The sequence below is a fragment of the Lytechinus pictus genome, chromosome 7 (assembly GCF_037042905.1).
Source record: "Lytechinus pictus isolate F3 Inbred chromosome 7, Lp3.0, whole genome shotgun sequence".
NCBI classification, from domain to species: Eukaryota; Metazoa; Echinodermata; class Echinoidea; order Temnopleuroida; family Toxopneustidae; genus Lytechinus; species Lytechinus pictus.
Window position 1 is genome coordinate 36,198,833 of NC_087251.1, and position 14,438 is coordinate 36,213,270.

Consider the following 14,438-nt stretch of genomic DNA (forward strand, 5'->3'; position numbering starts at 1 on the left):
TGATCCTCAGGGATATGCAAAAAAATGATGTCATATTCGGATTCAGCATCGTCGAAAGTGCAAACTGGACTCAGTTTACAGTGACTTTCATCGTACTCTTGCTATCGCAGACGGAATGTTACTTCTCATTGTATCTTTTATTTGCGAAAGAGAGTGAATTGTAAACTGATATGAGTATACAGAGCAAATTATTTCCTTTCTTTTGGTATATAGATCATGATCATACGATGTGAGGATCAAGTGTCGAAAATGCTTCAAAGTTGAATTTTTCTCCAAAATCTGACCAATTTGAGGGAAAGTGCGACCCATGCGAATTTGCGTGTGTTTGCGCTCGCGCTGCATTGAATTTCATCATTGAAAGCAATAAGAAGCAAACATTCATCGCCTATCCGGATGCCGCTAAAGCTTTTGATACAGTTAGGCACAATTGCCCAAGCTATACAAGGCCGGTGTTCAGGGTAATCTTTGGCTTATTATAAAGAGACTGAAGATCTTAGCTCTGCTGTGTGATGAAAGGGCAGAATAAGTGGAAGCTTTCCAGTGAGGCAAGGTGTAAGAAATCCCCTCTACTCTATCTGGCTTTCATTGATGGCCTGATCAGCAGCCTCCATTTGTCAGGCCTAAGAGCTTATACCCAATCCATATACATAGGCATTCTTGTACTCGCAGATGACGTGGGACTGGTGGCCACCTCCGTGAAGGAACTGAACAGTATGCTTCAACTTGTCTCTGATTATTTCTGCAGGTGGCCCTATACCATCAATCCTTCTAAGAGTGCCGTTATCATCACTGGAACTGGTCCCCAGACCTCAGAGGAATGGCAATTCAGTCCTAGTAGCATACTGTACCTCATGTGGACAAGCACCCTCATCTGGGTATCACCCGCCTATCACACAAACTCGACGCTTCCAAGATGACATCCACCGGCCGCAAGACACTCTATGCTCTTCCAAGTGTGGACGCATTCCGCATGGGACTCACCCCCACAGTCATGGCATCACTTTGGGAGAGATATTGTATACCTAGGATGTTGTATGGTTCAGAGGTCATCCACCTGACTAAGGCATCCCTAGACTGCATAGATACGGCCCAAATAACGTTGTTTAAAATCCTAGGTCTCCCTTGCTCTACTCCTTATGAATCTGTCCACATCCTGACTGCCCTCCTGGCTAGGGCTGTATCTGATAACGAAGCCATCCAACGCCTCAGACTTCTCGGGAAGTTGGTGAACCTTGATCCTTGGAAGTTGTAGTATCGTCTTCTTCATTTTATGTGCCGGCATCCCAACTCCAAGACTGCCAAAACGTTCCAGTCCCTCCTTAACAAGTATGACCTACCCTCAATCAATGATTTCTCAACTCCCCTATTCAGTAAAAGCAAAGGAAAAGACTCATCTCTACAGCTGTCTGCGACTATAGGGAGGAAGAAATACACACAGCACTAGCAACTTAATCCTCACTTCATCTGCTTTAGTCACCTAGACCACATCCAGAGGACAACCCTACTCCCGTCAAGGCTCAACTCTCATGGTTTTTGTTAACCCTTATCTCTGAAGAGTCAACTTCTCAGTGGTGTCTATGCTTCCAACACACATCTCACTAAAATTGGAAGTCGTCATAACAGCATCTGCTACTGCAATAACAAGGATGACACTGTAACCCATCTTATAGGAGCATGTACCCTGTAGGCAGAGGAAATGAAAAGGTTCCTCCCTAACCTTCCTCTCTATCTTCAACAAGATCTTGCCTTAACTCCTGTGTCACAAGCAACAGAAGCTATTACAAATGTGATACTTATTGGATTGGACACTAATGCAACGAGTATACCTGTTGCTTCAGCTCCTCAACTTAACTACTATTCTCTTCATTTCTTGCATGAGCTTCATGTCAAACGTTCTTTGTTGGTGGATAATAACTAGAGATTCTTGTGATATATTGTAGTCCATCCTCTTCCCGAGCCTTGCTCTCTGGTCTTTCATTTCTATACATTCTTATCAAACCACTTTTTTCCGCATATCCACTGGATCTTGCGGTTCTCCAGGACTGGAGGAAATCAGCAGAAGAAGAAGAAGATGGTGACAAGACATTTACTCCTGCGACAATTGCTCAGGGCTTTATTTCGTCTTTAGATGTACACTTAGAGTTAGGGTTGCAATAACGTTTTATGGTTTGGGTAGGGTATAGTGTTAAATCCGGAGCTGAAACTAGTTATTTGAATAGTGTATGGAATTTACAGCAGAGCAATTGTTGTGGGAGCAATTGTCACCAGAGCAATTGTTGTTGGAGCACATGTCATGGAACATCACTGATAGAAACCTACCTTGTTGATATGATGATGACCTCATCCTTGGTAGTCTGCTCAACGGTATTATTGCCCGAGGGGTTGATCCTGACAAACCCGGCGCACTGTTTGAAGGTCTTAGGTCCAAGACCCTTCACATCGAGCAGCACCTGACGATTGGTAAATGCTCCAACCCTCTGACGGTGGGCTATTATCTTCTTAGCTAGACCCGCTGAGATGCCTGAAACCCATCTACAAAATTAAGAAAGATACCCTTAAAGCTTGTTCAGATATTCATTACCTCCACATGTCATGGTAGAGAACAAAAGAAATCAAGCTCCAGAGAAGAGTCATGTCTTATTCAGCAAAATTTCATGAATTTCTACCCCTGCAATGACCCTGTCAACTACTATTTATAAGCTTGAGTATTATGCAATGTGATGCCTTCTTATTGTCAATTTGAGTTTAATCAAAGATGATTCCCACCGTCATTCTCATGAGCAGGCAATATTTGTTATACTACATGTACTTATTTCACAAGTTCCAACTACAGTTGACTACATTCATGGCAACTATGATAAAGGCGGATAATAATGGTGGAGTACCAGGAGTGTCATATCTGACAGACATCTGACACATAGAAACAAATCATCATAATCATCATCAGCATCCTCATCATCATCTTCATCATCATCATTATCACAATCATCATCATCGTCATCATCGTCATCATCATCATCAGGAGCCCATAAGACACATATAATTTGAAAATCAGTAAATCAATTGTGGCACCAAAATAACAAAATGAACAAGATTTGACTCACTTGAGCAGAACTTCTGAACATATGTTGAGATCCACTCCAACGAAACTCACACATTCCTCTACCACATCTCCTAACGCTGCCTTCAGTAATCTCTCTGGTACATCATGCTATTGGATGAAAATGAGAATGATCAATGAAACAATCTGCTAGTGATTTACTTTTATAACCTACTGAAACCCTTGCATCTGGGGGGTGTTTCACAAAGATTTAAGTATGACTTGAGTTGCTCTTAAATGCCGACGCGTACATAATATGCAATGCGCAATGTGATCGATGGATACGCGGTAGTGCGCGTCCTGTTTGCATGATCTGACCAATGTGGTGATGTCTTCTATACCGTATGCAACTGGGAGTTTAAGTGCGACTCTAAGTCACACTTAAATCTTTGTGAAACACCCCCCTGATTGGGTAAAGCAAATTATCCTTTGCAAATCACTGACAATTTTTTTTTTCATGGAATGCTCCCAAGGGGAATGTTTCAGGAAGTATCCTGTTGGTGACTTTCAATGGCAGCTGTTACAAGCTACTGAAGTCCTTGCATCTGATTGGCTGAGATCAAATTTGTTGGTGAAAACCCCAGGCAACCAATGAAAAGATTTGTTACAAAGAGCTCCCCTGGTCATTGGACTAACCAAAGATAAACTTCAAAATATGTTTGTTTGTTGGATAATCGGGAGGGTAAACTCTGCAGTTTCCTAAAAAGCAAATACTGACAGAAACTCCAACGTCAATATCAAACTATAACATGTATTAAAAATTGATAAATAATCCTATAGGATTCCAATTTAAAGTGACATCAATACACATACAAGTCTCTGATTCTGTTTCACTAATAATGAGAGGAATACAAGGCTAAATCGCAGATTTTCTTTTATGCAAATATTATAAGAGGTATAAACATGTTCAAAATTGTTTCCATTGATTCTTCAAATACATAATAAAGAGCTGGCACTCAACCAAAACCAATCCTTTCTCGTAATTCTTTCTCTTATAAGAGTCATTGATGAAAATAGTCAAAATATTACCTGGTACATGCCAACACCTATGTGTTTTGGATCTATCTTGACAAGTTCAGCAAGGGGGTCCTGAAGTCTTCTTGCAATTGATACTACAAACAAAGCAAACAGTGTGTGTGTGTTAAACATTATCAATCAGACATGATTATTTACATCTGGGACCGACCATTAAATTCTTATCTCGCTAAATTAATTATGGGGGAATAATAATGACTTTTAATTAATTTTAATAATTGCTTTTCTATTTACCATGAATCTAGATTTCCATATACCACCATTGGTACTGATTATAATTGTATAGACATTACCCAAGACTTATTGCACAATTGGTGTAACGGTCAGCGAACGTTTTTCTAGTACGGTACTATGTAATTGTTGCTTATTTCAGTTATCAGTGAAAAGTTGCAAAGACAAAATCCCATAGACTAGCACAGTATTTTCTCTCGCGGACCAATTCTTTTATACATCCTGAAGGTATCGATCATATTTAATTATCAATTTAAAGAGTGTACTTTTGCTGCACATTGAAAGTACATGCACCAATAGGACATTTCAATGATTAGGCCTAATTAGGCGATTTCTTTGGGCGATTCCTGATCTTCAAATTGGCTTCGTAAACTCTGCTCATGGTACTTTATGCGGAATGTACATATTTCTGTGTTGGCGGGCGATCACGAGCCAGGAAACAAATCAAGTGAGCGTTGTGCTGTATCACCCGTATCCGCGCCATAACATACGAGTGATGTGAAGGACCAATTTTTTGTGAGCTTATATGGTTAGCTGACGTAGTTTAAGAACTTTGCGTTATGAAAGATCACTAGTTAAGACACAGCATCAGAAGTCTTGGAGTTGACTTATGATGACAATTAAGTCACAAAGCTTGAAATATTATAAGTAGCTACACAAACAATGTGTAATTCCTGGCTGACAGTGAATCCCTGTTTATCCGAAACAGTCAAATTGAAAATGATTAGAGGCATGGGTGGTCATTTACCGGATGGAAAAACCTTTAACTACAGCACTAATACATACATAAATAAATGAATAAACAAACAGACAAATAAATAAAATAGTCAAATCAGGGTTATGTACCTGCACTTCTAATGTTTGGATCTAACTTTGGCATCTCTTTCTCAGCTTCAGGTGACACACTGTATATTGATGCTCCATCTTCATTCACAATGCTATCAAAGATGAAAAATAAATGTCCTATACTTAAAGGACAAGTCCACCCCAACAAAAAGTTGATTTGAATAAAAAGAGAAAATTCAAACAAGCATAATACTGAAAATTTCATCAAAATCGGATGTAAAATAAGAAAGTTATCCTGGTCAGTATGCAAATTAGGAGACTGATGACATCATCCACTCACTATTTCTTTTGTATTTTATCGTGAGAAATGTGAAATATTCTAATTTTTTCCTCATTGTCAAGTGAAACAACGATTAATTCCTCCATGAACATGTGGAATTAGCACTGTTTAATACTATATGGTTCAGTCAAGTTGGTCCTTATTGTCAAATCTGTAAAAAATGAAATATTGTATAATTCAAACAATAAAAAACAAAAGAAAAAGTGAGTGAGGGACATCAGTGACTTTCTCATTTGCATGTCACTGAGTTGTGCATATCACTGTTTTGTGAAAAATAAGCGAAACTTTAAAATATCATAAATTTCTTATTTTACATCAAATTTTGATGAAATTTTCAGCATTATGCTACTTTGATTTTTCTCTATTTACTCAAATCAACATTTTTCTGGGGTGGACTTGACCTTTAACTAAGCTTATAGATAATGATAAAATATAGTGTTTGGATATTACTTAAGCTACACAAAATGAAAATTTCAATCAGGTAATACAAAACTAAATGAAGTTCAATATATTTTTGTTTTTGTTTTGGAAACATGATAGTATGCCTAGCAATTGAGTATGGAAACTCTTGTCAGAATGCTCCCCATGGAGTGGAGAAAGTGCATACATTGTGTGCAGGTATGCAAGGATTACATGGCCAGGTTTTTTTTGTAAAGTGATTAAGACTAAGACACTGTTACGATGTACTAAGTACTATGTAAAATCAGAATATTATTTCATTATAATTACATACTAAAAATAAGCTTGTGTATAGCAAACTTTAACAATAGGTGCACTTAAATAACAAATCAATTAGGTTTTTAGTTCATGTATATGATTTTTTCAGAATCCTTTCCTTTATAATAACTAAAATTCTTTCAAGCTTAAATTTCTGAAAAGAATACCTGGTGAAAATTATGGCAACTCTTACCAATATTGGACATGAAGCGGATGAAATGAATTTGACCTTATGACCTCTGAAATGAACTCCTCAGTTTGACGACATGCTGTTCCATTACCTATGCCGATGGTTTCACATCTTGGGTAGAGGGAAGGAGGAAAGAAAGAGATAAAGAGAGAGAGAGAGAAAGAAAGAATCTTTAACCTTGTATTTGAGAAGTGATCATATGTATTAAATAAAATATATATAGATAACATTATCATATCCTTAACACAAATTAGGCTTCAGAAAAAGCAATATTTAGACTTGCCTAACGCGAACACAAATTAGGCAATTGAAAAAGTAAACATTAACATTAGCCTAGAAAAAAAATAAAGCAAATCAATTCCCACGGGATAGGTTCGAAAAATAAGAAAGCACACACAATTGTGTTTACAATGATTACAATTACAGAATATAATTGAGTATATGAATATAAAAAAAGCCCAAGTCCATAGGAGGTCATTTTGAGAATATAAAAAAAATTGATATTTTTCAAATTTGGGCAATTAAAGTATATTTGGCCAAAAGACATCAGAGAACATCATAAAACAGATTTAAGTGTACATTTTTTATGAACATTAATATTCATGTTACTTGTGGGCGGGGCCTTTTTTCTGGTGGACTTGGGTCGTTTTTAGAATCATATGGACTTGGGTCATTCTTACATTCATATACATGATAGACTTCTGTAGTAAAGTCGAAGTAATGAGAGAGGGCGCTAAGATATGAATGTAAGAAAAGCCCAAGTCCTGGTCTTGGGTTTTTCTTACACTCATACCAGATTTTCCTCCTCTAGTTGAGGCATTTCTTAGATGATTTCAGATTCATCATTTGTACACAAGACGAGTCATTGTATGAGGAGCAATTTCCCATATTTAACTCAATTTCGCCAAAAATTGGACTTGGACCGTTTTTACATTCAGATACTCAATTACTACATTCACATACTTTATGAAAATATAAAAATATATCAGTTAGTTTACCCAATGGGCCATCAAAGTGTATACTATTTTACTGCAACTACATTCATTTATCTTTTATTTCTTTCCCATTTTTTGAGATACAAGCTTTTGTTTCCCCAGGAAAATCATTATGGATGGAAAGCATCTTACTGGAATGTACTGATGAGATCTGTCATTCTTCGTTTCTCAAGATACCTATTCCCCGTATGCATGTAGCTTACATCAGTCATTACGATTTCACCTGAATAAAATATAAAGTCAAAACAAAGGAACGTGGAGAGCAGACCTTCTTGCTTCACATGAAACAGAAAAGGAAATCAACTGTATGTTTATTATTGATTGACAGTTCGATGCTGGAGTGTCATGGCCTCTTATCTCAATTTTTTAAAAATTTCAGTCCAGCTCAGAGGAGGCTGCAGTTTAGAAATAGGGCATTGGTGGCAACCTCATATTGTCTGAAAACAGTCTCCTAATTCATGAAGAGAACTCTTTCTATGCAAAAGAATGTGGGTCTAAAATCAAGCTATATCTAATCTGTCATCAAATTCTTTTGATTTTGAGATACGAGGTTTTAAAACCCTAGCAACGATCTCGAGAAAATGAGTACAAACAGCAATGTTAAAAAGACGTATTAAAAATTCCTTAATCGCTAGAGGGTATTCATTTGTCTCGCAATCTACTATGGTCAACAAGGAAATTCGTGATCACTCTCGCAAAAAGTGTTCACTGGCTTTCTAGGAAATTCGTGATCACTCTCGCAAAAAGTGTTCACTAGCTTACAAGTTCACGAGCTTTCGAGTGCCGCTGCAACTCTTTATCAAGTGACGAAAATTATCTGAAAACGTACTCTATTTATACTAATCTCCAGGACCGTACGCACGAACGCGAGAACAATAGGTGGGCATTGATCCGTTGCGTCGGTATGCGGTGCGGCCGGTAATCCGTATATGCAAATAAGCCGGGGGTATATGCAAATACGCCGTGGGTCGGCAATATGCAAATTAGACAAAATTGGCGGGCTCGCTAGTTTCCCGTGGGCGGGGGCTGACTAGCTGAGCGGTCCCTCGTTCGGGGCCGGGAACGATCGGGTCGGCGTGCACTGCCAGGTAAGGGGGTATTGTGCTGTCGGATGGTTCGCATCCAGAAGTCGGGGATGTCGATCCCGCTGTCTCTGTTGAAGTTGTTAGGACAAAGACGTATACTAATAGCCTCCTTAATCCTGCGTGTATACCAATGTCTCTCTTTGGCAATGCAATGTACACCCTCCCAATCTGGGTGGTGTTGCTTCTCCCAAGCATGTTCTGCCACTGCGGATGTGTCGGTTCGCTGTAACCGAACATCGCGCTTGTGTTCAGAAATGCGTTCAACTATCGGTCGGGCTGTTTCTCCGATGTAAGACCCGTCACATCCCTGGCAAGGAATGTTGTATACTACGCCATCACGTCTGTGATCAGGGATAGGGTCTTTGGGGTGTACAAGCTGTTCGTGTAAGGTGGTGTCCGAGCGGAAAACCGTTCGGATACCGTGACCTTCTAATCAGCGTTTAAGTTGTTGTGAGAGGCCATCTATGTATGGCAAGACTGTGCAAGTCTTGAAAACCTTCTGATCCCTTGGTGGTTGTTTTTTCTTGAAAGGCGCCACGTATGTGTGCTCTTTCTTTCGGGAGTTCAGGTGGGTGAGTTATGATACATGCTGCTCTGTCGAACAGGCATTTAACAAGACCCTTCTTGACCGATTTGTCGTGATGAGAATCATATGGTATGTATTGGTCTGTATGAGTGGGCTTGCGGTAGACAGAGGTGGAGAGTTTCCCGCCCTTGTGTCTTTGGACTAGCGTGTCAAGGAATGCTAATTTCCCTCCTTGCTCAGTCTCCAGAGTGAACTGGATGGACGGTTGCTGGCTATTCATGTATGAGAGTAGGCTGTCTGTTTCGGATCTGTTTACGATTATGAAAGTGTCATCGACGTATCTCTTCCACACCCGAGGGTGGCATGTGGAAGGACACTTGGGCAAAGCGTTCTGTTCAAAACCTTCCATATATAGGTTAGCCACAACCGCTGAGACTGGGCTACCCATTGCTGCTCCTTCTGTTTGCTCATAGAAAGAGCCTCTGTACAGAAAATATGTGGATCTGAGGACGAACTCCAGGAGTTCGGCTATCTGTTCGGGCATAAGTGTGGTACGTTCTGATAATGTGGGATCGGATTGCATGCGTTGCAGGGCCGTACTGCATGCGCCCTCTATCGGTACGTTAGTGAAGAGGGAGACTACATCAAAAGAGATCATGGATTCCTGTTCGTTAACTGTCTGCTCCGATGTGAATTCAGCGAATTCACTGGAGTTGGAAACCGTGTGTTCTGAGCAGTTAGTGAGAGGGGACAGGATGTCCGCCAGGTACTTTGATAGGTTATAGGCAAATGAACCTATGCATGATACTATTGGTCTGAGAGGTATCCCGGGTTTGTGTATTTTGGGCAACCCGTATATTCTAGGTGGCTGTTTCTGTGTGGGCTTTATCTTTTTGTATGTAGCCTCATCTAGAACTTTGTCTTTCTTTAGTGCCAGTAACGTACTGGTCAGTTTGCGACACATTCGATCTGTGGGGTCTTTCTTTACCATTTTATACGGACCAGAGCTCAGAAGCTCGGTCATTTTGTCTTCGTAGGCGGTACTATCTAAAATGATTGTGGCACTACCCTTATCCGCAGGGAGGATTGTGATGCTATCATCATTCTTGAGTGTCTTAAGAGCATCACGCATCTCTCTTGTGGTATTCGGTTTCGGAGGACGTGCTCTCTGTAGAATGGAATCTACATCTTTTCGTGCGGCATCGGCCGAAACTGGATCAATATACTTGACCGCGGTTTCAACCCGAAACCCGAAACCCCCCCAAATCAGCCATCTTCGCTCCCTGGGATGTTTTAGCATCCTAACCGATTATTACAGCGAGAATCAAGAGAATCAAGAGGATCCAAGGAGTTTGAATTATCGACATGGAAAATTGGGCAAAATTGGCAAAAATTGAGCAAAATAATATTTGTTCAATATTTCCCCCGAAACCCCCCCAAATCAGCCGTCTTCGCTCCCTGGGATGTTTTAGCATCCTAACCGATTACTACAGCGAGAATCATGAGGATCCAGGGAATTTGAATTTTCGACCCCCTCGCCCCACCCGCGACATGGAAAATTGAGCAAAATAATATTTGTCCAGTATTTCCCCCGAAACCCCGCCAAATCAGCCATCTTCGCTCCCTGGAATGTTTTAGCATCCTAACCGATTATTACAGCGAGAATCAAGAGGATCCAGGGAGTTTGAATTTTCGACCCCCTCGCCCCACCCGCGACATGGAAAATTGGGCAAAATTGGCCAAAATTGAGCAAAATAATATTTGTCCAATATTTCCCCCGAAACCCCCCCAAATCAGCAGTCTTCGCTCCCTGTAATGTTTTAGCATCCTAACCGATTATTACAGCGAGAATCAAGAGGATCCAAGGAATTTGAATTTTCGACCCCCTCGCCCCACCCGCGACATGGAAAATTGGGCAAAATTGGTCAAATCGAGCAAAATAATATTTGTTCAATATTTCCCCCGAAACCCCCCCAAATCAGCCGTCTTCGCTCCCTGGAATGTTTTAGCATCCTAACCGATTATTACAGCGAGAATCAAGAGGATCCAGGGAATTTGAATTTTCGACCCCCTTGCCCCACCCGCGACATGGAAAATTGGGCAAAATTGGTCAAATCGAGCAAAATAATATTTGTTCAATATTTCCCCCGAAACCCCCCCAAATCAGCCGTCTTCGCTCCTTGGGATGTTTTAGCATCCTAACCGATTATTACAGCGAGAATCAAGAGGATCCAGGGAGTTTGAATTTTCGACCCCCTCGCCCCACCCGCGACATGGAAAATTGAGCAAAATTGGCCAAAATTGAGCAAAATAATATTTGTTCAGTATTTCCCCCAAAACCCCGCCAAATCAGCCGTCTTCGCTCCCTCGAATGTTTTAGCATCCTAACCGATTATTACAGCGAGAATCAAGAGGATCCAGGGAGTTTGAATTTTTGACCAATTCGCCCCACCCGCGACATGGAAAATTGGGCAAAATTGGCCAAAATTGAGCAAAATAATATTTGTTCAATATTTCCCCCAAAACCCCCCCAAATCAGCCGTCTTCGCTCCCTGGAATGTTTTAGCATCCTAACCGATTATTACAGCGAGAATCAAGAGAATCAAGAGGATCCAAGGAGTTTGAATTATCGACCCCCTCGCCACATGGAAAATTGGGCAAAATTGGCCAAAATTGAGCAAAATAATATTAGTTCAATATTTCCCCCGAAACCCCCCCAAATCAGCCGTCTTCGCTCCCTGGGATGTTTTAGCATCCTAACCGATTACTACAGCGAGAATCATGAGGATCCAGGGAATTTGAATTTTCGACCCCCTCGCCCCACCCGCGACATGGAAAATTGAGCAAAATAATATTTGTCCAGTATTTCCCCCGAAACCCCCCCAAATCAGCCATCTTCGCTCCCTGGAATGTTTTAGCATCCTAACCGATTATTACAGCGAGAATCAAGAGGATCCAGGGAGTTTGAATTTTCGACCACATTGCCCCACCCGCGACATGGAAAATTTGGCAAAATTGGCTAAAATTGAGAAAAATAATAATTGTTCAATATTTCCCCCGAAACCCCCCTAAATCAGCCGTCTTCGCTCCCTGGGATGTTTTAGCATCCTAACCGATTATTACAGCGAGAATCAAGAGGATCCAGGGAGTTTGAATTTTCGACCACATTGCCCCACCCGCGACATGGAAAATTGGGCAAAATTGGCTAAAATTGAGCAAAATAATAATTGTTCAATATTTCCCCCGAAACCCCCCCAAATCAGCCGTCTTCGCTCCCTGGGATGTTTTAGCATCCTAACCGATTATTACAGCGAGAATCAAGAGAATCAAGAGGATCCAGGGAGTTTGAATTTTCGACCCCCTCGCCCCACCAGCGACATGGAAGATTGGGCAAAATTGGCCAAAATTGAGCAAAATAATATTTGTTCAATATTTCCCCCGAAACCCCCCCAAATCAGCCGTCTTCGCTCCCTGGAATGTTTTAGCATCCTAACCGATTATTACAGCGAGAATCAAGAGGATCCAGGGAGTTTGAATTTTCGACCACATTGCCCCACCCGCGACATGGAAAATTTGGCAAAATTTGCTAAAATTGAGCAAAATAATAATTGTTCAATATTTCCCCCGAAACCCCCCCAAATCAGCCGTCTTCGCTCCCTGGAATGTTTTAGCATCCTAACCGATTATTACAGCGAGAATCAAGAGGATCCAGGGAGTTTGAATTTTCGACCACATTGCCCCACCCGTGACATGGAAAATTGGGCAAAATTGGCTAAAATTGAGCAAAATAATAATTGTTCAATATTTCCCCCGAAACCCCCCCAAATCAGCCGTCTTCACTCCCTGGGATGTTTTAGCATCCTAACCGATTATTACAGCGAGAATCAAGAGGATCCAGGGAGTTTGAATTTTCGACCACATTGCCCCACCCGCGACATGGAAAATTGGGCAAAATTGGCTAAAATTGAGCAAAATAATAATTGTTCAATATTTCCCCCGAAACCCCCCCAAATCAGCCGTCTTCGCTCCCTGGGATGTTTTAGCATCTTAACCGATTATTACAGCGAGAATCAAGAGAATCAAGAGGATCCAGGGAGTTTGAATTTTCGACCACATTGCCCCACCCGCGACATGGAAAATTGGGCAAAATTTGCTAAAATTGAGCAAAATAATAATTGTTCAATATTTCCCCCGAAACCCCCCCAAATCAGCCGTCTTCGCTCCCTGGAATGTTTTAGCATCCTAACCGATTAATACAGCGAGAATCAAGAGGATCCAGGGAGTTTGAATTTTCGACCACATTGCCCCACCCGTGACATGGAAAATTGGGCAAAATTGGCTAAAATTGAGCAAAATAATAATTGTTCAATATTTCCCCCGAAACCCCCCCAAATCAGCCGTCTTCGCTCCCTGGGATGTTTTAGCATCCTAACCGATTATTACAGCGAGAATCAAGAGGATCCAGGGAGTTTGAATTTTCGACCACATTGCCCCACCCGCGACATGGAAAATTGGGCAAAATTGGCTAAAATTGAGCAAAATAATAATTGTTCAATATTTCCCCCGAAACCCCCCCAAATCAGCCGTCTTCGCTCCCTGGGATGTTTTAGCATCTTAACCGATTATTACAGCGAGAATCAAGAGAATCAAGAGGATCCAGGGAGTTTGAATTTTCGACCCCCTCGCCCCACCCGCGACATGGAAAATTGGGCAAAATTGGCCAAAATTGAGAGAAATAATATTTGTTCAATATTTCCCCCGAAACCCCCCCAAATCAGCCGTCTTCGCTCCCTGGGATGTTTTAGCATCCTAACCGATTATTACAGCGAGAATCAAGAGGATCCAGGGAGTTTGAATTTTCGACCACATTGCCCCACCCGCAACATGGAAAATTTGGCAAAATTTGCTAAAATTGAGCAAAATAATAATTGTTCAATATTTCCCCCGAAACCCCCCCAAATCAGCCGTCTTCGCTCCCTGGGATGTTTTAGCATCCTAACCGATTATTACAGCTAGAATCAAGAGGATCCAGGGAGTTTGAATTTTCGACCACATTGCCCCACCCGTGACATGGAAAATTGGGCAAAATTGGCCAAAATTGAGCAAAATAATATTTGTTCAATATTTCCCCCGAAACCCCCCCCAAATCAGCCGTCTTCGCTCCCTGGAATGTTTTAGCATCCTAACCGATTATTACAGCGAGAATCAAGACGATCCAGGGAGTTTGAATTTTCGTCCCCATTGCCCCACCCGCGACATGGAAAATTGGGCAAAATTTGCCAAAATTGAGCAAAATAATAATTGTTCAATATTTCCCCCGAAACCCCCCCAAATCAGCCGTCTTCGCTCCCTGGGATGTTTTAGCTTCCTAACCGATTATTACAGCGAAAATCAAGAGAATCCAGGGAGTTTGAATTTTTGACCCCCTCGCCC

General features: G+C 41.1%; 2 protein-coding genes across 2 annotated transcripts; both read right to left on the reverse strand.

The window, feature by feature from the left end:
* Positions 1-1,396: 1,396 nt before the first annotated feature.
* On the reverse strand, positions 1,397-7,622 carry LOC129265231 (S1 RNA-binding domain-containing protein 1-like). Its single transcript, XM_064101495.1, has 7 exons — positions 7,527-7,622; positions 6,403-6,510; positions 5,213-5,304; positions 4,130-4,212; positions 3,105-3,211; positions 2,320-2,532; positions 1,397-1,412 (listed from the first exon to the last, which is right to left on the reverse strand). Exons 1-7 carry the CDS (start codon positions 7,604-7,606, stop codon positions 1,397-1,399), a joined length of 699 nt encoding a protein of 232 aa, XP_063957565.1. The 5' UTR covers positions 7,607-7,622.
* A 1,297-nt stretch (positions 7,623-8,919) lies between these two features.
* LOC135154659 (uncharacterized) lies at positions 8,920-10,137 on the reverse strand. Its single transcript, XM_064101496.1, has one exon. The coding sequence runs from the start codon at positions 10,135-10,137 to the stop codon at positions 8,920-8,922; it is 1,218 nt and encodes a 405-aa protein (XP_063957566.1).
* Positions 10,138-14,438: the final 4,301 nt, after the last annotated feature.